Source organism: Eimeria tenella, genomic scaffold, assembly GCF_000499545.2.
Source record: "Eimeria tenella Houghton genomic scaffold, Eth_scaff50, whole genome shotgun sequence".
Lineage (NCBI taxonomy): Eukaryota > Apicomplexa > Conoidasida > Eucoccidiorida > Eimeriidae > Eimeria > Eimeria tenella.
Genome location: NW_013543396.1, coordinates 131,149 through 153,767, shown reverse-complemented (window position 1 = coordinate 153,767; position 22,619 = coordinate 131,149). Strand labels below are relative to the sequence as shown.

Genomic DNA, 22,619 nt, shown 5'->3' with positions numbered 1-22,619 from the left:
TATGGGTAATCACATGCTACTGATTTGCCATAGCTAAGAGTTGAGAGTTCCTGATGAGCCCCGTTCATGTATCTCTACGGAACAGAATCACTGGTTTGTGAAGCGGAACCATTCCCTACAAGGATCTAGCAGTCCTTCTAAGTCCTAAGGATTATATTCTGTCAAAACGAATGTATGGGCACTCAATTTTCCTCCAATTTCACAAAATATTTTTATCATCTCAACTACTGCAGATCAAACAGATATGCGCTATGCAGCCCCTTAGACTGTGCAGTTTGCTACAAACGACACAGTATGAAAGTCTGAGTTTTTCTAAGAGATCTTACTCCAAGCCAGTTACGTTGTCATCGTGCGGCGGCTAAAGCCGTTCTGCCCGGCTTTTTTCCCCTCAACGACTAACGCTTGCAACAGGAGGACCGGCACTCTGTGGCTTTCCTGTTTCTTTAGTTGCCTCTTCCTCGTAATCCCAATGCGACATTTTTTCTGTAATTCTCCACAAGTTTCACTGTCTTATTGTATAGACCTGTGCAGCACGTGCGTTCGCACAGGTACAACTATCGCGTCGCAGTGGCTCTTCAGTGTACACAATTAACCGGGCAGGCGAGCTCAGGAAGCAACAGACTTTCCTTCAAGCCAACAGCTTCGAGGCGGGGAGAAAACTGCAAAGTATTTACTAAAGAATATTCTCTGTCACAAAAGAGCAATGGGTTGGTGCTTATGGAGGAAGTAACGCGCACCAGTCGTGGGTCAAAGGCCAAGACCACACTGCTGTTAAGCGGAATCCAGCAGATAAGTCCCAATGTGATGATGTACTCAGCTAAAATACTTAATCATAAATGCTTCTGGTCTCAAGTTATATACCTTTTCCAGAGAACAGTTTGGTCCTGCCTACTCCCGCCTTGGCAGCGGGTCTGTGCGGGGGCCTGTCGGCTGTCGATGGGCCGTGAGTCCTTTATCCTTCCACGTAATCTGGGCAATTAGTTTGCATCTGTTGCACTGTATAGACGACACAATTGTGATTTAGACTGAAGCAGCCTGGTGTTGAGTCCCTGGATTCTTTCGTCTAGGGCCAGCCAACCATCTGCTGCCTTCTGGCGCTTGGCGCACCGCATCAAGGCTGGAGATTTTACAGCCAGTGACGCTCATTTTCAAACTGTAATGGGGACAATTTAGCAATAACTATTCATACTGGAGCTTGTGTTGGCATAACGTTGCGCCGTAGGCGAGCTTTGCCGCTGCCGACTCGTGGTGTCGGCTCAGCCGCCGCAACGAACCATTCAGAACCGGCCGGACCGACGTCACGATCTAATCAGAAGATGAAGCCTGAGATATCGGCACGGCTGTGTGGGGGCAAACGCAATAGTGGAGGAGCTTCACCCTTCAGCAGTTCCGCTTCGCACGGTGGTAGACGGCCCTCGAAGGCCCCCAGTAGGGGCGCCATAACTTCCAACAAAGCCACAAGGACCGACGTGCCACAAGAAAAGGAGGCAGAGGAAGTATACACTTCATCTCCGGTACTCAGTGATGCTTCTTGCAGTGAGACGACTGCCAGCGACCGTCTTTCTTCGAGCGAGGTAGGTTCGGCCTCTCGTGCCACAGCAGCATCTTCTGATGGGCTCAAAGTAGAGGCTCCCAGCAACATGACGTCACCCGAAGGTCGGTTTTCGCTTAACGCTGAATCGTTTTCTCGCGAGCAGACGCTCGTGCTACGCGGCAGAGTTATCGCGAACGACAGGAGTCCTTGCGCTCCTTTCGACAGTGCATGCAGCCCTAGCCATACGCCAATACCTGCCATACCTACATTCCGGCATAGGCCAGGACCGAGCCTCAAATCGCTAAAAAGCTCATCTCAGGAGGGCCTCAGGACTGTGGAAACGGCAGCCCAAGGGGCCCCCATTATCTCAACTGGCGTCTGCGCCCCGGCTAGACCCCAAAGCGCATCTGCATTCCAGCAACAACATCCCCAAGCTCCACCCAATCACTCTGTCATTGCAAAATCTCATAACGGAAAGCATCATTCGGAAACTAAACCGCGCAAGCATCGAGATATCCGCGCCTTCCCTTCTTGCCTCAAGACTCGCAAGATACTTACACGATTGGTGGGGCCAGCCAGCATGAAAACCTGCTAAAAAAGACTTAATGATAGGGCTCTATGTTTGTAGCTCATATGTTCAGCTGCTGCTAAAGTATCTGGGTTCTACGAAGTGCATTCTGTGGTATGTGTTTGCGCAGCAAGGAGGACTCAGTCCAGCAGTAATGTACAAGTACAGATGTGCAGCAGGACTCGGTATACAGGTACCGGTGGTGAGTGTGGCTCGACGCAGGGATCTAGGTAGATGTGAATGCGCACGGTATGCGGATGGGCACGATAAGTCCCCTAAAACCGCATGAAGTTGTCCGTGCAAATGCGGACTTGAAATGTCAGCCAACTTCTGCCTCCAAAACTTTGCGAGTTGCTCGAATCATTCGTTTGGGGTGCAATGCTCAGAATAGACTCGAAACATCTCCTGTCAAATTAAGCAACTGGAGAGTTTCGTGGCAAGAGTTGTTTTGCTACAATCCCCGTCCATATAACGTGACGAAAGGCTTCTTAGAGAACTACACTGTGATCAGAGGGATGATGGAAACGTACATTCACAAGTTGACAGATATTGTTTTTGAAGTAAGTGCTCCACTGGTGTTTTTTACCTCGACGGCCGCCACGTAAACCAAACGCACAATTTTTTTTTCAGAGCTGTTCACCTTTAATGTTTTTCCTTGCTAAAGCCTGCACATGTCTACGTTTCAGGATCGATGCACTGCGTCGCAAAAGGAGCCTCACATATATCATGCATATCTTCTTCCACCCATAAGCCCTCATGATTGGCTAACTGCTGCTTGTGAGCCCATTGGAACGCAAGCGGTAATCTCTTGCCAGAAACAGTTCAAGTCCAAAAGCATGTCGTTGTTCCACGGATTTGATGGATTTTGATCGAGTGTGATGGCGTCTACTTTGCGTTCAGGCATACAGTGCTATACCAGTGAAGATGTATGGCTTTCCAGAGGGTTTTGGAGACGGGCCAGCGTGCCAAACGCCGGCGTTGCCAAGGCCGAGGCAATGCAGCCGGCAAATCCGAAGGTCATTCCTTTCTTGCCTGCATTCTCTAGGGAAGAGCAAGCAGAACAGCAGCGGCAGTACAGGCTTGCCACGACGGCGGGCTCCTTTGCTTACAACCCGGGTGCCGTATGCCGCCTTTATGAATCCCGCCCTGAAACTGCTTCGCAGAAGCTTCCCCTACACTTGTGGATATTTTTAGGAGGCAAAGATATGCAAGCTCTGGATGGTGAGCTAACGCAGGGTCGTCAGGGGGTGGCAATTTCGCTTTGAGGGACGGCAAGATTAATAAATTACCCATGTATTTCGGTGGTTTCCCACATTTTTACATGTCTGTGCAAACACGTCAGTGTGCGCCTATTCATTTGCGCCACTTCTGATACTTGCATTAAGGTGCTGCTATGTGCTTGCGGCGAAATAGGCCTCGTAATCGCCTGGAAGCTTCTTCGTTGGGCCTCTGAAATTCCTCCAAGTGAGTTTGTAGACTCGTCTGAAGATATTGACTTTGCATCTACTTCCGAATCAGGAGGCACCGGACTGCTTAGCGCCCTCGACATCTATCGTCTTTACCACCAGCAAGTAAGTGGATCAGGCTTGCATAGACACACCCGTAGTCTACAAATAGGTGTAAGACCTTAATTCGTCTTGACTGTTCTCTTACTCTCCGGTGCAGCGGAGGTATCCTACACAAGACCAAACGACTTATGCAGCTAATTGGGCTTGCGGGGAGGTCCCATCTGAAGCTGAAGCAGGTAAATAATGTTGCACTTGCAGAATCAGCGCAGCGTTTTGTCTCTGCAAACTAGCATATCGGCGTTTTGTGTCATTAGTGTCCCCAGTGTCCCCAAGACTGACCGTTTGGCCTTATTTTATTCTTTATCTCAGAAGCGAACACCTTTTCCGCCTTTGGACCCTTTTTGTATGATATGAGTGGAGTCAGCAAAAACAGCCGATACCGCACAGCATTTCTGATGGTTGACATTCCAGGCTACGGCAACTCTACTGGACACCCATCACCATGCACGATCAGAAGTGCAGCTTTCCAAGTGGGGTTTTTGTTCACACTATTCGGTTTATTTTTGTTAAGCCATTCTGTTATGTATGTTTAGGAGTACAGGCAGTATTTATGGGGAGGCCTTTTCCAAAGTCACTTCACTTATGGGTTGGTCTTTCAGGCTGTAAAACACGCTATCCAGGAATTGATTGAGCACCACGACGAAGATTCGATTATTGTAAATATTTTGGGGTACTCACTGGGCTGTGCCGTCGCATGTGCACTAGCGGCAGACTTAGCTACCACGTTTACCCGAGATTCAATGTTTGCAACGCCTAGCCACAAGAAAAGCGGAAGCACCCAGTCCTGGGACAACATTGCAACAGTTGACGCTGGTCTGGCAAGGACAATGAACCTCCAATCAAGCAGTTCAAGATCCCAAGGGGACTCCAGCTTCGATGACAGCATGCTTACTTTCAGAGATGCTTTCAATGTTACAATGTTTAGTAAAGACGGAGTGGATCATGTCTGCAAGGTTCATGGTTGGACGCCATCGGCAGGTTATTCCGGCGTCCGTCTGGCGGTATGCACATACGAAAGGAGCATCCTTGACAAAATCTGGCATATATAAAAATACACGTGTTCGTTTTTTCATTATTTTCAGCTGAATGAGGTTGGGCTGGTTATAGATATATGCCTATTCGTGTTATTCGAGTTTCGTAGGTTAACCGTCTAATCTTGCTAGCTCCATTCACATCTACCAAAGCGATGGCCTCTAAGGTTGCGGCGTCAGCAATGGGAGGAGGCAGTTTCTTGTCTCGTGCTGTTAGTGGCCTGGTGAGCAAGCAGATCTCGTGGGACAACAAGGAGCAGCTCGAGAGCATACTAATGGCGGTCAAACGTGAGCTTCTTACCAATTATATACTTAGCTATGCACACTAACATCCTGCCTATTTCTAACAAAGAGAAGAAAGTTCGCCGCATACCATTGGTATGTCACAGAAGGCGTGTACCTGCTGGATTCTGGGTCAAGAGGGCATGTTTTGTGCTGTGCATGACAACAGACCTTCAAGAGAACACGCATGTGTCTGCGTTTCACAACTTCCGCATCAAGATCCTTCATGGAGACAAAGACAATGTCATTCCTTGGACAATGGGCTTCGAGTTGTTCAACACTGTAGCGACGTTGAAGAAGCAGCTTAGCCTAAAGACACCCATCAGCGTGAGCCTCGTTCGTGCTTTCCCAGCACATACCAGTTTTCAAACTGCATAATTTCTGTTAACCCAGAAGCTTACAGCAAACACAATCTCCATGCTTCCCAGCACATACAGGTTTTCAAATTGCACGGTTTCTGCTCGTGTAGCTGTGAAATATTGTTTGGACCACTTTACAATTATGCGGTGGTCGGTGCTTTTTAGTTTCAACGACTACAAGGGGAAACACACGCCAGCATCTTAAGCGGTGGCAGTGAACGCTACGTGCTAGAGAGCTGTTTCAACCCCTACCGCCTGCATCCTGCGGCCCCTCTTGCACTACTGAAATTTTACTCGAAAGAAACTCAGCTACCTGAAGCGCTGCCCTTCCGTGGCATTTACAACAGTACGCACTCAGAGGTGCAGGAAATGCAAGTGTTTGGACCTCGAACCTCCACAACGAGCCAACACAATGCAGCCACCAACAGCAGCGCCCACCAGTACCACTCCCACAGCGTTCATCTTCAGCAAGCTTCAGGAATTATACAAACGATACAGCAACCAGTTCTTTCGAGGGCGAACACTTTTGGGGGCCCGTTGTCTTATCCGCAAGCTGCTCCGCAATTGTTATACCAGAGGTCGGGCACGCTTGGGACCATTCAGCCTAGTGGCGGGGCGCCATATCAACAGCAGAGCGCCAATGCCCTTCGATACAGTAGTAGCCTCAAAGCTGGCAACAGTATGCTTCCCCTAGCCTCTAGCAAGTTCAGCGGATCGCCTCCCTTTGTAGTGCCGGGAGCAGGTATGGAAACCCTTTTGGCAACTAACAGTTCGGTGCAGACATGCAGAATTCGCTGTGCATTTGCAGCATAACAATGCTTACTATGCTTCTCATGTCAGACGAGTCAGTGTGCATCTGCTGGTCATTGTCATGCCGAATGTACGTCTGTCGTTACGTCTGTTACCAGATAACACAGTGGCCATCCAGCGTACCGAGACCGCAGCTCGACGCATGCCTGATCTGCCAAGTTCGTCACTAGCAGGATTCGCTGCGACGCCTGCTACACTATGCTTGGTAAGCTCAGAGAGGTTACTAAGCCGACTGAAGTTGTAATACCTTTCTAGAGGGCTGCAGAGGCATCCCTTAACAGACAACACGGTGAGCACTATGCCCAATCTGTTCTTCCTCATGCGAGTAGGCACCAGTGGAGTCACAACCTTACTTACCACACACGCAGCAATACAACAACGCGGCTGCTTCTGGGAACAGTGGAGAACACAGCCAGGGATCGCCTAGCAAGGAACGTCCGACAGGAACCCCTAGCTGGATGGCCTCTCAATCTTCTGTGTCTTCACGTTTCACCGGAGGCCCACGATGAGTACGAGCGTGTGAACAGTCCAAATACGCGGATACCCGCCTGTGCACCTGAGAAGATTGTCCACGCAGAGGGCTGACCCGAACGGGCCATTTGGGACGGCCGGTCAATGCCAATGTTTAAAAATGGACCAGCTTTCACATGCTGCGGCATTTCTGTTTTTATCTGCTAGGCTTCCAATTCGGCAACTTTAAACCCTCTATGCTACGCAAGACGCAATAGAGAAAAACTGAGCGAATATCCTGTGTGAAACTATGGGCAAGTGCTACATATAAAGCCTCGTCAACAAACCCGCATTCTCACACACGGACACATTGAAGAGGTGGAGAAAAACTGCAAAGCGTCAACAAACGGTATTTGCCGTGTAGGGGACAACAGTAACTGAGGATGCAAACTTCCTATCCCCTCCAGCAGTGCGGCTTTTTCACAAAAAAAAAGTTTTTGGAGAAGCATTAGAACCGCTACGGAACTGACGGCTAAAATCCACCTGCGCGGTGGCCTGCACTTATTCCAAGGAGTGGCAATATAGAGGCGGCATAGGCGAATCCAAAGCTGGGTTGGGACGCTACAGCGTCACTCCTAGGATTTTTGTTTTCGGCTTCGCGTCGTACTCAACTACGTAGTTCGGTAACTTCGGCATATGGTTGCCTGCATGGACTGATAGCTCCTGAGGAACGAAGTGCAGAAAAAAGCAGCATGCAACTGCACGCGGTCAGTCCTGCTCCCCGCAAGAATGCAAAGCCTCACGTTCCACAGACAAATTACTGCAGCGCTGCTCACCTTAATAGACTTTAAGTAGACTGTGCCATTCCAAACGTGGGAGGCAAGGTATGGCCAGCAACAGGTAAACGCTGCCTTGAATAGTAAGCCCGGGTGCAGCACGAGCAGCTGGTCCAAGTTGTCTTCGAATTTCTCCATCATGCCGAAAAACTCGCTCCAAAGCGTCATGCTCGGCGCGTTGGAATGATGAACCGCTGCAAACACATTCGCCGCCAAAATCAGTGTATGCAGTACTTGTTGTCCACTGACTCGACCGAGCTTGCTTATTCTAGTATAAGTTATATCTATAGGGCAACCAACCGCTCCTGTTTCAGACTCGGCGTGGGCATGTTCGCCGCCACAACGAAGTACCGACAGTTCTAGGCTATGCTGTATCGTGAGTGTAATATCTGCCTCAACTCACCAGAGTTAACGTATAACAATGTATACTTGTCTCGAATAAAAGGGTCAAGCGTCCGAATGATGTGCAGCAACAAGATATAAGAGTCAACCGTTGCAGCTGGGAATACAGCTGCAAGGAAAACAATGATGGGCCTTCCCGCGTTGTCGTGGCCTGACGGATAAATAAATTGCAACTGCTGCAGCTGAGCTCCAGCAGCACTGTCGGCGAGAAGGTTTGCTTGTCTCAAGTAAGTCTGATATAACGTTTCGCTGCTATCCGACGAGTGGTTCAAGCCGTGGCGCTGACGTTCACAAACAGCGACACAATGCTAACGATCTTCTTTACGGAGGCTGCATGCGCAACAGTAGCCTACAGATAACGCCTCTGTAGAAACCTCAAAAAATACACAATGCAGATGGTAGAGGCCGTGCTTGTCCCTTCACCTTTATGTTGAGCACGTCAAGCCTTTTTTCAGTTTCCGTTTCTGCCTTCGCCACACGAAAGCTGACGTCGTTGGAATCCAGGATGTCATGGTCACTGTCGCTGTCTCCTTCATCATCGGATTTCTCCTGGCGGGCCAGCATGCCGCCAAAAACCGGCTGCGTTGTCCCGGCCTCTCTATCTGCTGCTGGGGCTCCAGCCCCCGATTCATTCTTTGCTATGAGACGAATCCGACGCTCTGCAACATCGATTTCCCCATTGGCGTTTCCAACTTCTCGCGGCAGTAAGAAAGAAGCGTCCAGCTGTACAATCAGCAGCCAAATTGACAGAACACACCGAAACGATCACTGACGAAAGCAACGCCTAGACGTGACAAAGTTCACGTTTCTTGCCGTGCCTGCAACGGGCAAAGTCCTGCGTCAGCGTTTCCCTATCCATTGAGCGGGGCCGCACATACCTCCTCTGCACGGTCTCGGGGGAAATACGCAGGAATAAACTGCTTGTAAATGGCTGCATCGCTAGGACATCCCAGTACAAGAACAACAGCGTCTACATCAGCAACCATCTTCTCCATCCAACGTCGAATACTCCGTAAGCACGTATGCATCACTGCGTACTCTCCCCCAAGAGCTGCAGCAGCGTTGGGGTCCGCCTCAGTTGTATTACCAATTCTTCTGCAATCATTCCTCTGGATTGAAGCAAGTCTTGGAGAGAGACATGAAATTGCAATGCTTCTGAGTCGAGACTCCTTGAGCGCTATAAATACTTCGCGGATGCTGGCATTCAACGCATTGTGGGTCGCGGTTACATAGCGATTTGTAAAGCGAGGAGTCACCTGTGCCAAGTAGAAGATCCAAGTGAAACGCTAGGCCTTAACGAACCAAACATTGAAAGCATGTGAAGCTGAACATGCCTGTGCATGCATCCACGATCATATTCATTGTTACGCACGCAAGCTGACGCGAATATATGACCGTTGAATATCGCGGGCGAAAAGGTTCAGACCATGGCAACCAAGCACTGTTTTCCCCCGCCTATTCTTCATGTGTCACTCCATTCTCGGAACTGCGGTGAGAGCTAGTCACTCATCAACATTTTAAAATACTACCAACTTGTACTCGCGCTGGGCAACTACTCCAAACCCCATGTTTCGGAAACCCGCAACTGCGTCCGTACCGTGTAGGCAATATGAGTGGACGGTAAATTGAAAGAACGGCAAATGCGAGCTTCTCCTGCGCGGCAGACATCTTGGTAAGACAGCTCCGTGTACAGGTCTTCGCCACCGACTGCATTGTCAACACACACAAATATGAAAGTGCACTCCACTGCGGTACCCGTGACACCATGAGCATGCACACAGTTTTCTACGCTGGTTCCTGTTTCATATAGGGCTGAAAGGTTGCATGATTAGCATTGAAGGCTCACTCGAAAGCAGTCTCGCAGACAGTTCGTCCGAGCCACTGAATCCATCAGCGGTGAAACACATAAGACAGTCAGTTCTCAAGGAACATATATCTCCCTCATAAATAAAAAGATGCTTGTTAACATCAGAGTTGACCCGAAATGGCAGAGGGTCATCAGCTGGCTTCTTGGATTCCGGTACTCTGTAGTTCGTTGGGGTATGCGTCGCCGTTGAGAGATCAGGGGTCAAATGAGTAGGGCTATCCAAGTCATCATAGGCCAACTTGGACTCTTGCCTGAAGTGCACCACCAGACACGGCTATATCTTCGACCAACTGACTCAACAAGCTGCGCTGAGTCCAGCATAGCAGCAGACAGCGTATTACCCTGAGCAAAAGGCTTTAAAAGAATCATAGCCAAGAGCTAAAGGGCTCTGCAGCCATACCAGTTCACGAGCGCATCAAGAGGAACCACCTTGGTTACGGGCCTGGGAGCCCGTACTTGTCGGTAATGTTGCGGAGACGTTGAAGCCGGCCACGACCTCCCTGGATGATCAACTGGGGTTTCGTCTGTCAAGTCGTCTATGGATTTCCGGATCTCCTCCGTCACCCACGCCGCGGCATCTTGAATGAGGTCTCCAAACGACATTGCCGTGACAAGGTCAGCACTTTATATCCGCCGAGTGGGAGCACCCGCTCAGTTGCCCGCTAGCTTGGCAACTTCACAGGGCTTCGGTGGGTGATGACTTCAGCTATGCTGTGTTTGGGTTTTCGTACTACTGCATAGAGTCTGAAGAGCCCACGCTAACCAGCAATACAACTCACGCAAAGTTGACCAGTGGCTGCTCTAATGCTCGTCCACGCAGAAAGACAATGGACACCCAGGGAAGCAGCAGGACCCCCAATGCACTAAGTGTAACTTGAGCAAGAAGTGTAAGCCTGGGCTGGTCGCTGGTAAAATTGGTCAAATTGAAGTGCCAGTGTTTCGCTAGGACAGGATGCTCAAGAAAATCGGTTTTATTGTCGCTTTTGACGATTTTTCACAAATTTGTCAGAGCTAAATAAGCACTGGGCTCATTTTCAAGGACAAGAAAGGCATGCAACATGGCGTTTGAGTAATCACACCAGCAGAGCAGTTCGTACAGTCAGCGGTATCTTCCTATCCTCTCCCAGTAAAAAACGACAAAGGGTAAAGGCGTGACAACTGTATTATAGGACAAAGACAAAATGATGAAGTTAGTACATGAGCGGCTCCAAAGTAACACTTTGGTTGAAGCCCGACAGCTGCAGCACTGAACAGCGAGCGTTCAGCTCATGTGTGCCGCGGACGAACCGGAGCAGCAGATTCACAGCGCTCATTCAGTAGCATTTGATTATGCTGACGAGTTCATTATGTCTACTAATGTATGCTTGCAATGCTGAGCTCCATCCCTTAAATTTTACTTCATCATGTTGGGTGCCACGCTGTGCCGTTCCCAACATCTTCAACTTTCCTCCCCTCAGAATACCGTGCTCAGCTTAGCCTTTATTATAGCGGTAATATGGGTATCTACATATGCCTCTACAGTTGCAATGGACAGCTATATTCCAGCGTGGCGTGCGCACCAGCGAGCGTCAGGGCTGACATAGTGGAGTGCGGTAGCTGTAGAGCAGTCAATGAGGACCACCGGAACTACGCCAGCCCTGACTAACTCAGTGTGCACGCAAGAGACGTCAGCAAATTAAAGTCGCTGACGCCTGCGTTTCACCGACTACCTTGACGACTAAATCATTGCGGTTGCTACAGGACTCGGAGATTGTTTCGACAGACTGCTCAGGCAAAGCATGAATCTGAAGCTAATGCATAAAAGCTGCCATGTAGCATCTTGAGGCCATATTTACCAAGGACTTTCTTGCTCACGAACAGCCACGCTCACACCCCTCACGAAAACAGCTCATGGATGCAAAACTACGACGAGAAACTGAAACATAAAGCCTCACAAAACGTTAGAGCCTCTGGCTACCGGCCGCAACAGGACAAGGTGATAAAAGCAATGCTGCTAAAGTTAGTGCAAGTCAAGAAGAGCGGTTGCTCTGTTTCCCCCACGGGCGAGTAAAAGGATAAACAAATCAAAGAATGCCGCTAGAAATGCGGACATGCTTGCGGATATGCTTGCAAGTATACAAATGGGACTTTTCGGATTTTAGGGTTTACGATCCCGACAACACAATTCCAGGTTCATTATGCACAGTGCTGCCAACGTGCCTTCTTGCGACAAGTCTTCAACACTCTAGAACTACATTTGTAAAAGTCGACAGTAAGAATAATGCCACTAAGTACACTTTTGCCTGTCCTGGACACTTGATGGCATTAATCTGAGTGCACTGCTGCGGCAAGGAACGTAGTTTGCATGAGGTGAAACTCCAGATGTAGCACAAGCTTCCGCAGAAGCGTAGTTGTCCAGTAGTGAACGCGCAAACATCTTGCCATCTTGCTGACCACAAAAAGAGTACAATATGGCTGACCTGGCCGGCAGGAAGTCTACAGGTACAGCCACTTCGAAATCGAACTATACCTCTTCTTCACAGCCCCTCTGCCCAGTGTGTCCGTTTTCTAGGCGCGGCAAAAATTCTCTTCTAGACTTGGAGAGCCAGACTAGGGGAACCGTAGCGGGCCATCTATTTTCAGAGAATCATTGATAGCTACGCGCTAAGGCCCCTTCCGTGAGGTAAGAGCTTTCTGGCTTTTCCGGGCCGGCCCCACACTCTTTGGCGCGAGGCGAGTACTTGACAGCTCCTCCGTGTCAGGTTGTTCGAAAGTGATGATCAGGACAGGAGGAATTGCTTGTGCTGCTGTTGACCCTTCAGGTAATTTTGCTTGCCCCTAATCTCACGGTCAGCTGCAGGTAGAGAGACCGTTAATGCCAGTAGATCCTTGGAAGTCGCACAGGTGGGCTGGATATCATTTGCAGGGCCTGCTGCGGCTGTGCATAGTGTTGCTGAGATTGAGCGTCACTGTCAAAACCTGGCGAGTTATGGTTCTACCCCTGCTTGCCTTGCTCTTTCCCCTGAAGCACCGTTTGTTGGGGGCTTTGTTTTTCAGGTGAGGCGCGCTTGGACAGCAGCTTCTGGAAAAGCCATGGGGCGTCGGCAGCTAATTGGTCTTTCTGTTGCTTCTCGAGATCCTCCACCCTGGGGGTACTTGAGTACTCAGCCACACCTGACACTGGAGAGAGTGGAGCCAGCCGTGCGCTAAGTAAATCTCTTAGAACAATCATTCGGTGGGACAAGAACTCCCAACCCCCCAAAGCATCCGCCTTTTCATCTTCTGTTTGTCCTGCAAGCTGAAGGTTATTTACTTGCAGTAGGCGGGCCCTCTTTGCGACAAAGTCATCCCACATGCGCTGTAACAAATTGGCAGGCGTGAAGCCCTTACGCGAGTGCTGCCTGTACAGCTGGGAGGGGCAGTATTTGGTGAAGATCAGAAGCAGCTCCTGTGCCTTCGCTGTCCTGGAAATCATGATCTTCGGGGAAAAAAACAGATCGAGGTTATCAGGGGTTGCACTCGGCAGCCGCAGATCCACCTCAGCCTCCACCGCGGCGTGGCTGTTGGTCTTCCAGTGTACGCCAAGTCCGTGAGAATTGGAGCCAAGGCCAGCAAGAGCAGCCGTTACACCATCTCTATCCCAAGATGCGCCTCTGAAGGTCATGGACACCTGCCGAGTGACTCCTGCAGCAACTGCGTGCAGCACTGACAGCTTCTCAGTGCGTGTGAGAAGGGACGGATCAGCACCGCGCTCCAGTAACAGTGCACAGACTTCTTTGTGCAGTTTGTAGGCCCCTAATAACAGCGGCGATTCGCCGCGATGTGTTGTGGCGTCGATGGCAGCACCATGGTCAAGCAGAAGCCCTACAGTGTCAAGATGTCCTTCGATACATGCGATGTGCAAAGCAGTGGCAGACTCATAGTTGAGGGCGTCTATGGAACACCCAGCAGCCAGTAGTTGGCGGCATAACTTCGTTTTCCCCTTGCTAGCTGCAAAATGTATAGCGAAACTGCTACTGAGAAGCCAGTGGGTGCATGCATTTAAAAGCCGACTCCGCGATTCTAGGCGCGTGCACCTCACATCCTGTGTTTCTCCTCTTCTAGAAGTCTGAGAATGTTCTTCATGTCCTAAGGGCTCTGAAGATATCTCTACTGCGTTCCCGCCACGCAAAACCGGCTTGGGTCTTCTAAAATACCGTCTGTCAAGTTCGTCGCAGTGTAACAGTAGTAGACGCAAAATTTCCGCCTCCTTCCTTGCTGCACTACAAACTACCCCGAAGTGTGCTTCTGCATCATAAGATATATTCAGGGAGTCCCGTGAATCGCAGCTGGGTCGTGTTGCCCCACATAATGACAGCAAGGGAGTCACGCCGAGAGCTGTTGCGTGGAATATATCAAATCCCATTTTGAGAAGCCTGCTCACACGTACACGAAAGAAGGCAAGAGCTACGGATTTACGTGGCGAGGTTGGCCACGTAAGTGGCACTGCGCGGCTGTGTGTTTTTGTATGATGGCTAACTCAGTGTTTCCTCAAAGAATAGTTTAGAGCGAGTGATTCTATTTTTTCAAATAAGCCCTAGCGCGATTCGTGCAATGCTCATTCTATGTCGTACTGGCACCTTCGTAGGGCAGCGCATACGTGACACGCGTCCAGATTTATAATCAAGAGGAATTCTATGTCGTGCTGGCACCTTTGTAGGGCAGCGCATGTGCGACGCGTGTCCAGATTGTAAATCTGGGCGCGCATCGCATATGCGCTGCACCATCTGTGAAGCTTTGAGCGAGCCGCTTGTGTTTAGCAATAAGAGCATCCGATTCTGTTGAGAAGTGCATGAAGTGCTGGTAACACAACATGCAGGCACACGTGCTTTGCTACTGTGTTTCACCTAAGGTCTCCTTGGTCGGCGCTTGTAACGTACTGTCTAACTGTGTCTACCTGTCTGTAGAGACAGGCCAAGCCAAGAAGAGTTAATCCCGTAGGAAAGTGTGAAACGTCCTTTAGCGCCAGGAATATCTCGAGACAGAGAGGATAACACAGACCTCTCCTAACAAGAGCCACCGCAACAAACATGGGGTCTGATGCGAAATGGTCAGATATAGCCTGAGCAAACAGACTCCCGTTTCGGGCCCTTTAAAATGTGCGGGCAATCTCCAACAGCTAAGGTACTCTCAACAAAGACAAATAAGTATCGTGACATGCATGTTAATGGGCGGTGAGAACGATAGAAAGGCAATCAAAAGAAGTATGCACAGCTCCATTGATCAACGCACTTGATCAGAAATCGACTGGCGATTCGTGACTTCTCGATAAAGGGCTACAAAGGCGTCAAATCGACTAAGAATTGGCCTAAAAAGTAGTGGGGGTGTACATAGGCAGAAAACTGCGGCATAACGTCGCAATCTCTGCTGCAGCATGATTGCAATGCTCGACTCGCTGCCGAAACAGACGCAACAGTTCCACAGCGCTACATGCATGGGGCCCATGATGAATGCTGGAGGCAAGGAGAGGCCTCTACGGCAATGCTGGTTGAGCTGCATTGCCTGTAATGAGCAAAAGGAAGGAGAAGCTGCCCCTTTTCTAGCATGCACCACCCGGAGTTTATCACTAAGCAAGCTGCATCACAGTAAGGCTCTGTGGCTATTGGGTGGCACGTATGTCAGGACTTAAGGCAAAAAGGAGCAGGCAGTTTTCTGAATTTACGGCTACACGCGTTTAGGCCGAGGCTCCAGAAGATAAGCTTCTGAGTTCTGCTCCTTTTTCAAAAGCGGTCAAGTGTACAAGGAAGCTCACTCTGTAGGTAAGCTGCGCAACCTTAAGATATAAGTCCATCTTGATACGCGAAGTGGGCGGTAAGACAGTCTCCGCCGCCAGAACTGCCCTCCGCAGAAATACCAGGGCCTGAAGTTACACAAACAGTGCAAAACCGAGGGCCGCAGTATGTTATGCAGCAAGCCACTGTACCTTTCATGACAATGAAATTGGGGAAACAAGCAAAAAGGGAACTTCAATCCATGGAAACACAGGCTTAGCTGCTTGCCTTGGGCGCATCTGCCGCCGGATCAGAGCTGAGGAGACCCGCAAGAACAGTGTAGGAGTTGAATAGCACCGCATGCTGGGGATGAAGGAGGGTGCTATACTGACGCACTAGCGACGTATATTCTTTGCGGGCCTGTATGTAGGCCCCTGCGACAAGGTATTTTTCGGCTGCAGCCTGCTGTTGCTCTGCTTCACTTTCAAGCACGTGGCAGCGCTGACTAGCAGCTGTAGAGTCCAAGCCACAGCTGCTGCAGAGCCATTGCTCCTCAACCAGAGCAGGATCACCAGCTTCCCGTTTAGTTCCAAAGCCTGCGCCGATGCAGTTGAACCCAGCAGAAATCATCTTTTCTCGAGTTTTTTCTTCTCTTGCCTCGGGGTCTCTTGAATATTCAAGGCTGCTCACTTTGCTAAGCCCAGAGGCAGCTGAGGCAGTGCTGTAGGCAACTAGCCGAGAAGAGAGCGAACGACTTTTGTGGGGACACAGGAAGCCTCTTACGCAGCTGAAACATCGAATGCCTCGTAATAGTCTGCCTCCTTCTGAAATATCGACACACCTGATGCACCCACATCCAAAGACCCTTGGGCGTGACATGATGTGCTTACGGTCTCTTTGAGATTTGTACAGGTCCTCCTCAAGAGAAATAGAGAGAGAACCGCCTATGGGAATGAAGGTGAGGGCTTTAACAGCAACTTGTCCGTCCTCTTCTAAGCATAAGACACAAGTAGGAATGCAACTGTGCAGTAACAGCGAAACTGCCGGAGCCAGAATCTGGCCTATGGCTCCGTCCGGGTTTCGTCCTTCGGCGGCTGATGGAACAGAGGGACAAGCCAGCAAGGGGGAGTACTGCCATATATTTAAAATAAGATCAATTAGTTCTTCTTCCCTCAAGAAAAGCAGCATATATTCGGGAAACTCTCGCTGCAGCCGGCGTGCGAGGACGACTAGCTGTTTGTAAAGTTCAGGTTGACCCCTAGCGACCGCTGCCTGGTAAGAGTTCAGTGCTAACAGCTGTTCCACAATGTCTCCTGGAGGCCTCTGCATATCCTGCTGCGCACTCATTCTGCTTTGCCGTTCCAGCCCTGCCTTAACGAGTGTTCGAAATAGGTGCAGCACAGTTGTAGCGCTGAACTGAGCTTCCTTGGCTGCTGCAAGCAACACAGGAATGGCCCGGCATTCGACGGCGTGGATGCGGCTGTTGCGCATTAGGCATTGCCAAGAGCAGAAGACGAAAGGGCAGGTGTGAGGACTAATTGGACACGAGAAACCTGTATCCGGATCGTTTCGACTGCGCAGGCAGTGAAAACAACTGGTGTAAATCTGCCCAGATTCAAGTATCAAAGGGGTCAGCACAAACGGCCTCTGACGAAACACAACGTCCCCAGGCTCAAGATTCCTGTTCGCGAGGGTGGTAACATGACTGCCTTGACGGAAAACTACCACTGGAGCGCCTTCTTTGCTACAAATGGATTCACGGATATCTTGAGAGGTTGACTCCTCCGGGGGGCGTGGCACTACTAGGGTCTTCACAAGAAATGACAAAGGCAGCTGGCACTGCTGCAGAACAAACCGCTCTTCTGTGCTGTGCAGCAGACGCAGCAGCATGCGATTGCCGGGAGAGTTATGTACTGCTCCCCAAAGACTCTCGCATGCCGCAGCCAGCATGTTTTGATGCGAGTACACTTCAGCGAGGAGCGCAAACCCATCTGCATTTCGGGGATTTCTATCGACAAAGCGGCAAACAACATCTTCTGCCTCTTTTACTCGATTTGACTGGAGCAAATCAGGCAGAAGCTGCTGCAGCAGAATTAACTCATGAGTCTCCTCTGGCGTTTGCTCCTCTTCCAGCTCGGTTTCCCCTCCTGCTTCAAAATCGTCAACAAAGGCCTTGAGATCCGCATCACTGCCGGGGAAAGAAGGAGATCTTTGATGTGGTCCAGAATGAGTTCTGGGTAGAGACTGCTCGTGGTTTGCAGCTTCTGCTTGCGCGTTCAAGGACACTAATCCTTCTGGTACAGGGCTGGCTTGCTGAAGCAGCCGGGCAAACAACATCCTTTCCGCGCAGGGAAAAGACAACAATGCAAATGTTATAATATTTGGAGTGCCATTTCCAAAGGAAGTCTGGGTAAAAGCGACTTCTCCAAGCTTTAGGCTGGGGAAGAGAATTTGGGTACAACCCGTGGCGGCTTGTCGTATTGACTGGAAATGAGATGCCCTAACAGAACAAACGGAGCCTTGAGTAGAAAAATACCAAATAAGTCGTATTTCAAAAAAATATACCATATATGCACAGGTTTGCGGACAACTGTTCACTCCAGGGGCGGCTGGGTGGTGACCACCGAATGCGAGCCTGACTCAAAAGATGGAGAACTTAGAAGAGTAACTTCTGAGCCCAGCGCGAGTATTTTGCCCACCTTAATTTTTGAAAAGTTTTTTTTCCACAATTCGGAGGGTTGCCACTTCTGGTACAGATTCGAACAAGTGAGCAGTCTACGTAAACCTTTCTGTTGGGCCCCACGACCCAGTGGTCCTCACTGGAAAGTATCATGCGACGTCATCCTTGAAATATGTTTAGTTAGAGGCAAACCAGTTAATGGAAATCCATTGATCTGATGCCAGTGATTTGTGCAAGTATTTACTCGCTGAAGTGACCATGGAAGCCGTTGTTTGCTGTTTACGGGGACTAGCGTCTACCCTGCGAGCAACCACTCGAAATATCGTGCAGAAACCATGGTCTCTCCCATAGTTTAATTACAAGGGAACTGGATAGGACAGAACCACTGAGGGAAGAAGATTACGTAACGCATCAGACTGTCGCAGCACATAACCACTGCACGACTATGTTCGAGCACATCTTCCAACCTTCTCCAGGAATACGCACATTGGCCAAAAAAATGGAATGGGATAAGCTTCCATATATCCACCATAGTGAGGCTTTACAGAGGCGTTTTGTCTCTGTGAGTCGCACTTCGATCCATGTCCAGGACGGCCGTTACTTCAGAGATCTAATGAAGCAACTCTAGAAACTGTAGCAAGCAAAAAATTGTTTGCCTTTAGTTCTTATTGGATATTTTCTACAGCTACAAGATGCAGCTACGCGCCTGAATTATGTGCGACCAACTTATTAAAAAAAGAAAAAGCCAAGAGTGCAGTTCACTGCATTGGGAGAGACAGAGCCCTCCCCTTCGGTCATCCAAACAAAACAGATAAAAATAGAGGCAGTGATTAAACTTGATACGCTCTGTCTTGTATATTCTCATTAGCGACACTACGTAGGAAACACATTTTTCAAGTTTCATGATTACTGGCGTGCGCTGTGAGCATACGCGTCTCTCGGAGGCCATCACGGAGAACGCCAAAAAAAACAAGCGATGTTACATCTAAGCCCACTCCTTGTTATGTTACTACGGCTGCTGCTGCAGCAGCTGCAGCTTCCCTGTCAGTTATCCCACCTAACGGGCATTGGCTTGGCAACGCGAAACAGAATACCACAGCGAACCTCCCAATGTCAATAAGAAGCCGCAGGTCTCAACAAGTGTGAGGCGCTCACCCCACAAAAGCATCGCCACTCCCACCTGAAGCAAAGTCTTCACATATCCAGCGACGGAAAAAGAAAGGGGGGAAGTGAGCGAAACCGTCCAAAATATGCTTGTGCCCAGGACGAAGGTGACAACACCTGCAATACCAGAGGGCACAGTACACCAAGCTGCCAATAAGGGCTGGGAACATGATATACACTATCCGTAATACATTTGGCCTTCAGGTATCTGGGTGTCTTGCTTCAGCTGGTAATGGCCCCTACCTACAAGACAATAAGACCTAAGTCCAAGATCTCAATTGCTACGCTCGCAAAACAAGCAACTACTGTTTGGTCATCAGGTTACGCCAGGCCCCCGCTGCTGCCTTACCCAGTCCCACAACCTGGGCTAGAACAGTGCCACTCATCATGGACCCTTCTGCCGCAAGCTTCCACAAGACTTTGGGCTCCTCGGAAACCAGCACTACAATGGGGAAGAGACAGAGAGCGTTTAACATGTTGTAGAACATGCAAAGTGGCTCAGCGCGTGGGCGCTCAACTGGGGAGAGAGGGGGTGGCGGAGAGTCCCTTGTCTCCGCTTCCCTTAAACCAGCGCTGCTTTTCGCTGCGCCTCCATTAATTGTTGGTAGTCCCTCACGTTCAGCTAGGTTCTGCAGACGCATCGGCCTGCTATGTCTTTGTTGCCCTTCTTGAAACAGCTCGAGGTCGTCGTCTTTTGGCTGTTGCCCCTCCTCTTGGCCCTCCTGTAAGGCTGCCTCGTAATCCCAGTTCGTCTCCGCCATATCGCGTAACTCTGCCGGAAGCTTCATATCTATTGTGGCGCTTCTCGGCTTGCTAAAGATTCCTCCGTCAGAATCCTGGGAATCGGGGTTGGGGTCGAGGCCCGTTACATCACTGTATGCCTGCGCCGTGGCTGCGTTTTCGTTTGTTATTGGCCGGTAAGCAGAGCGTGGCTTTGCAGCGGGTAGTAATGTGTCAGATTCCTTCTCTATGAATACCAGTGTTGCTTTCATTTGTACAGTGTAGGTCGCTTGGAAGAGAGAGGCAAGGGCGCCCATAATATAACCCGTGACAGACGCTGTGTCTGACCCAACAGCCGTCATCAGTGCGAAGCCCATTGCCACGAAGAGGCACGAAAAGACCTCAGCTCTAACTACTTTTTGCTTTAACCAAAAAACAGACAAAAGTAGGGAGAAAACAAGGGTGAGAGACCGGGCCACTTGATACACGCTGACTTGCACGCGCTGCAGACACAAGTTCGCCGAGCCTATCATTCCCACAAAGCAAACTGAAAGCGGCAATACATTCAGCATTACCTTTGCCCGAATACGCACTACTGGGAAGGCAGCAATAAACGCCCTGCCCACGACTGTGCGCTGACTACAGAGGATGGCAACCACTGCAGATACAGCTGAATAGAGCGCCAAACCAACACCCTGCTGCACCCATGACAAGAAAAGGGGAGTCGGCACCTGGCCACCAACGAGATGCTTCGTCCAAAAGACCGTCAAAATAGAGAGCATTACGTAGGACCCAAGAGCTCCACAGGCACGCCCAGCGCGCACAGCGAAACTTGGTCCTGTCGAGGCAGCTCCTGGGCAAGCATCCGACGACTGCGGTGTACAGTCATCACCGTGCGCAATGCTACTTGAGGGGCTCTTTGCCTTTTCCTCAAACGGGGACGCGTCCCGCTGCGGGCCACCTGTTGAGCTGTTGTGGTTGGAAGCTGCTCCCGGGGTTTGCTCACGTGACCCAGCTTCACTGCTGTCACTGTAGGTGGGTGAAAAGCACTTTGAACTCAGCCTGCGACCAAGTCGCCCGCTGCTGTGAGATTCAACCGTTTCCAATGCACGGGCACTGATGTCGGAAGATGTTGCCCTCGATGGTAGCTCAAGATCGTGTTTCGACGTGGCAGTCGGCATCCTGAAGACCTTCTAGTCAACCAAGTTATTTTTGGTAAGTCAAAAGGAGAGAGAAAGGCAGGGCGTGCGCCCCCCAAGCCAGTTTCAACGCCTCGACCATGCGGTCGGAGGGTGAAACAAGCAAGCGGACGTTCCTTATGATACAACAAAGGGAGTGAAAAGGGGTCACAAGACTAACAAGAATCGTTCCTCCCGTCGGTACACTAAAGACGCCAGCATCAGAAAGTGCCGCTCGGCGGCTGCGCTTAACGCAGGCCGCACTGGGCGAAGCCAGCCATCGGGGCGTGGATGTTACTGGTGCAAATTGCACGCCTGTCTCCTTTTAGAGACGAAAAATTTCGGTGACCTTTAATTTTCTGGTACGAGAGCCACAAATGAATCATATGCGCAAAACGCAGATATTAGTGACGTGGGACATTCCTCAGTAGTTGTTTGTAGGTTACAGAGAATGCATAGCTGAAACATTGGATTACTTCTTAATTTTTTTGCCTCCTTCAAATCTGTAGCTGTAACATAAGCCTGTTTTTTCAATGAGTAAGCTAACGTTTCGTAAGTAAGCACAGCGCATGTGGAAAAACGGGGGTTGCGAGAGAAACATCGCACCCAACCATAGAGAAACCATTCAACCCTGGGCTTGCGGAATTATTAAGCTACAGAATACCGCTTCGGGAGATTCCCTCAATAAAGGTAGTCACGCTTCGCACCTCGCCCTACTACACCATCCAGAGGTGGAGGTCACTGTTGCTGCGCCGCCTTCAACTGTGGAGATGCTTCCAGCTGGCGTTCCTGTAGAATATTAATGGCATTTTGTGCTTCAAAAATGAAGCCACGCTCATTTCCAGGCTAGTCCCCTGGCTAAATGGAAACCCCAAGTGAGAGGCCTGAGGCTCGCCTAATCTCTTGCTTACCATTCTACCCAACTACTGCTGATCTGGCAAAAGCTACCTAACTCTCTGTTGGAACCCTATATCACTGCAAGCTAACGCACAGTGGAAGCCCTATGAATAGGAGGTTGAAGCGTCAAATATGTCGAATATTCTGTGCAAAGCAGTGCTTAAAAGTTAAATAGTGTTCGCTTGAGAATAGAGGACCTAATGAAAGCCCAAATGAATATCAGTTGGTGTTGCCCTCCCGGAATAAGCTCTCAGAGGGTTACATAAAGTCTTCACTGCACATTTGCCGTGCATTCCAGCGATGAACAGTCGCTGCCACTGAAAAGCCCCTGTTCCCACTGCAGGCTAATTCGCCGTTTGTCACAAATCGCAAGTAATACATGCGTTGCATGAACAGGCAAAGTTGCACGTAAAGCAAAGCCACGCGCTCATCAACTACGCACAGCAACTTCCAGCGGGTGTGTAAATCCCGCTTTTGCTATGGTATTGCAACCACTTGTAATCACGCCTGAGGCCCGGCTCGGCGTTGAAACTCCTCAATGCAG

At 49.9% G+C, this 22,619-nt stretch overlaps 5 protein-coding genes across 5 annotated transcripts; 1 reads left to right on the top strand and 4 right to left on the bottom strand.

Moving 5' to 3' along the window:
• Positions 1–836: 836 nt before the first annotated feature.
• On the top strand, positions 837–6,737 carry ETH_00004170 (uncharacterized protein; the record flags this gene model as incomplete). The annotated part of the gene is made up of 14 exons (XM_013377412.1): positions 837–943; positions 1,223–2,099; positions 2,233–2,304; positions 2,489–2,662; positions 2,789–2,879; positions 3,003–3,323; positions 3,516–3,673; positions 3,768–3,846; positions 3,980–4,140; positions 4,270–4,671; positions 4,812–4,989; positions 5,153–5,310; positions 5,508–6,084; positions 6,418–6,737. The coding sequence occupies 14 exons, from the start codon at positions 837–839 to the stop codon at positions 6,735–6,737; spliced, it is 3,675 nt and encodes a 1,224-aa protein (XP_013232866.1).
• Positions 6,738–7,223: 486 nt separating this feature from the next.
• ETH_00004165 (Appr-1-p processing enzyme family domain-containing protein, putative) lies at positions 7,224–10,310 on the bottom strand (the record flags this gene model as incomplete). The annotated part of the gene is made up of 8 exons (XM_013377411.1): positions 7,224–7,325; positions 7,439–7,632; positions 7,842–8,121; positions 8,264–8,563; positions 8,719–9,096; positions 9,438–9,547; positions 9,687–9,958; positions 10,108–10,310. 8 exons carry the CDS (start codon positions 10,308–10,310, stop codon positions 7,224–7,226), a joined length of 1,839 nt encoding a protein of 612 aa, XP_013232865.1.
• A 2,371-nt stretch (positions 10,311–12,681) lies between these two features.
• On the bottom strand, positions 12,682–14,091 carry ETH_00004160 (uncharacterized protein; the record flags this gene model as incomplete). The annotated part of the gene is made up of 1 exon (XM_013377410.1): positions 12,682–14,091. The coding sequence occupies one exon, from the start codon at positions 14,089–14,091 to the stop codon at positions 12,682–12,684; it is 1,410 nt and encodes a 469-aa protein (XP_013232864.1).
• A 1,621-nt stretch (positions 14,092–15,712) lies between these two features.
• ETH_00004155 (uncharacterized protein) lies at positions 15,713–17,773 on the bottom strand (the record flags this gene model as incomplete). The annotated part of the gene is made up of 1 exon (XM_013377409.1): positions 15,713–17,773. One exon carries the CDS (start codon positions 17,771–17,773, stop codon positions 15,713–15,715), a length of 2,061 nt encoding a protein of 686 aa, XP_013232863.1.
• Positions 17,774–19,582: 1,809 nt separating this feature from the next.
• ETH_00004150 (GDP-fucose transporter 1, putative) lies at positions 19,583–21,181 on the bottom strand (the record flags this gene model as incomplete). The annotated part of the gene is made up of 1 exon (XM_013377408.1): positions 19,583–21,181. The coding sequence occupies one exon, from the start codon at positions 21,179–21,181 to the stop codon at positions 19,583–19,585; it is 1,599 nt and encodes a 532-aa protein (XP_013232862.1).
• Positions 21,182–22,619: the final 1,438 nt, after the last annotated feature.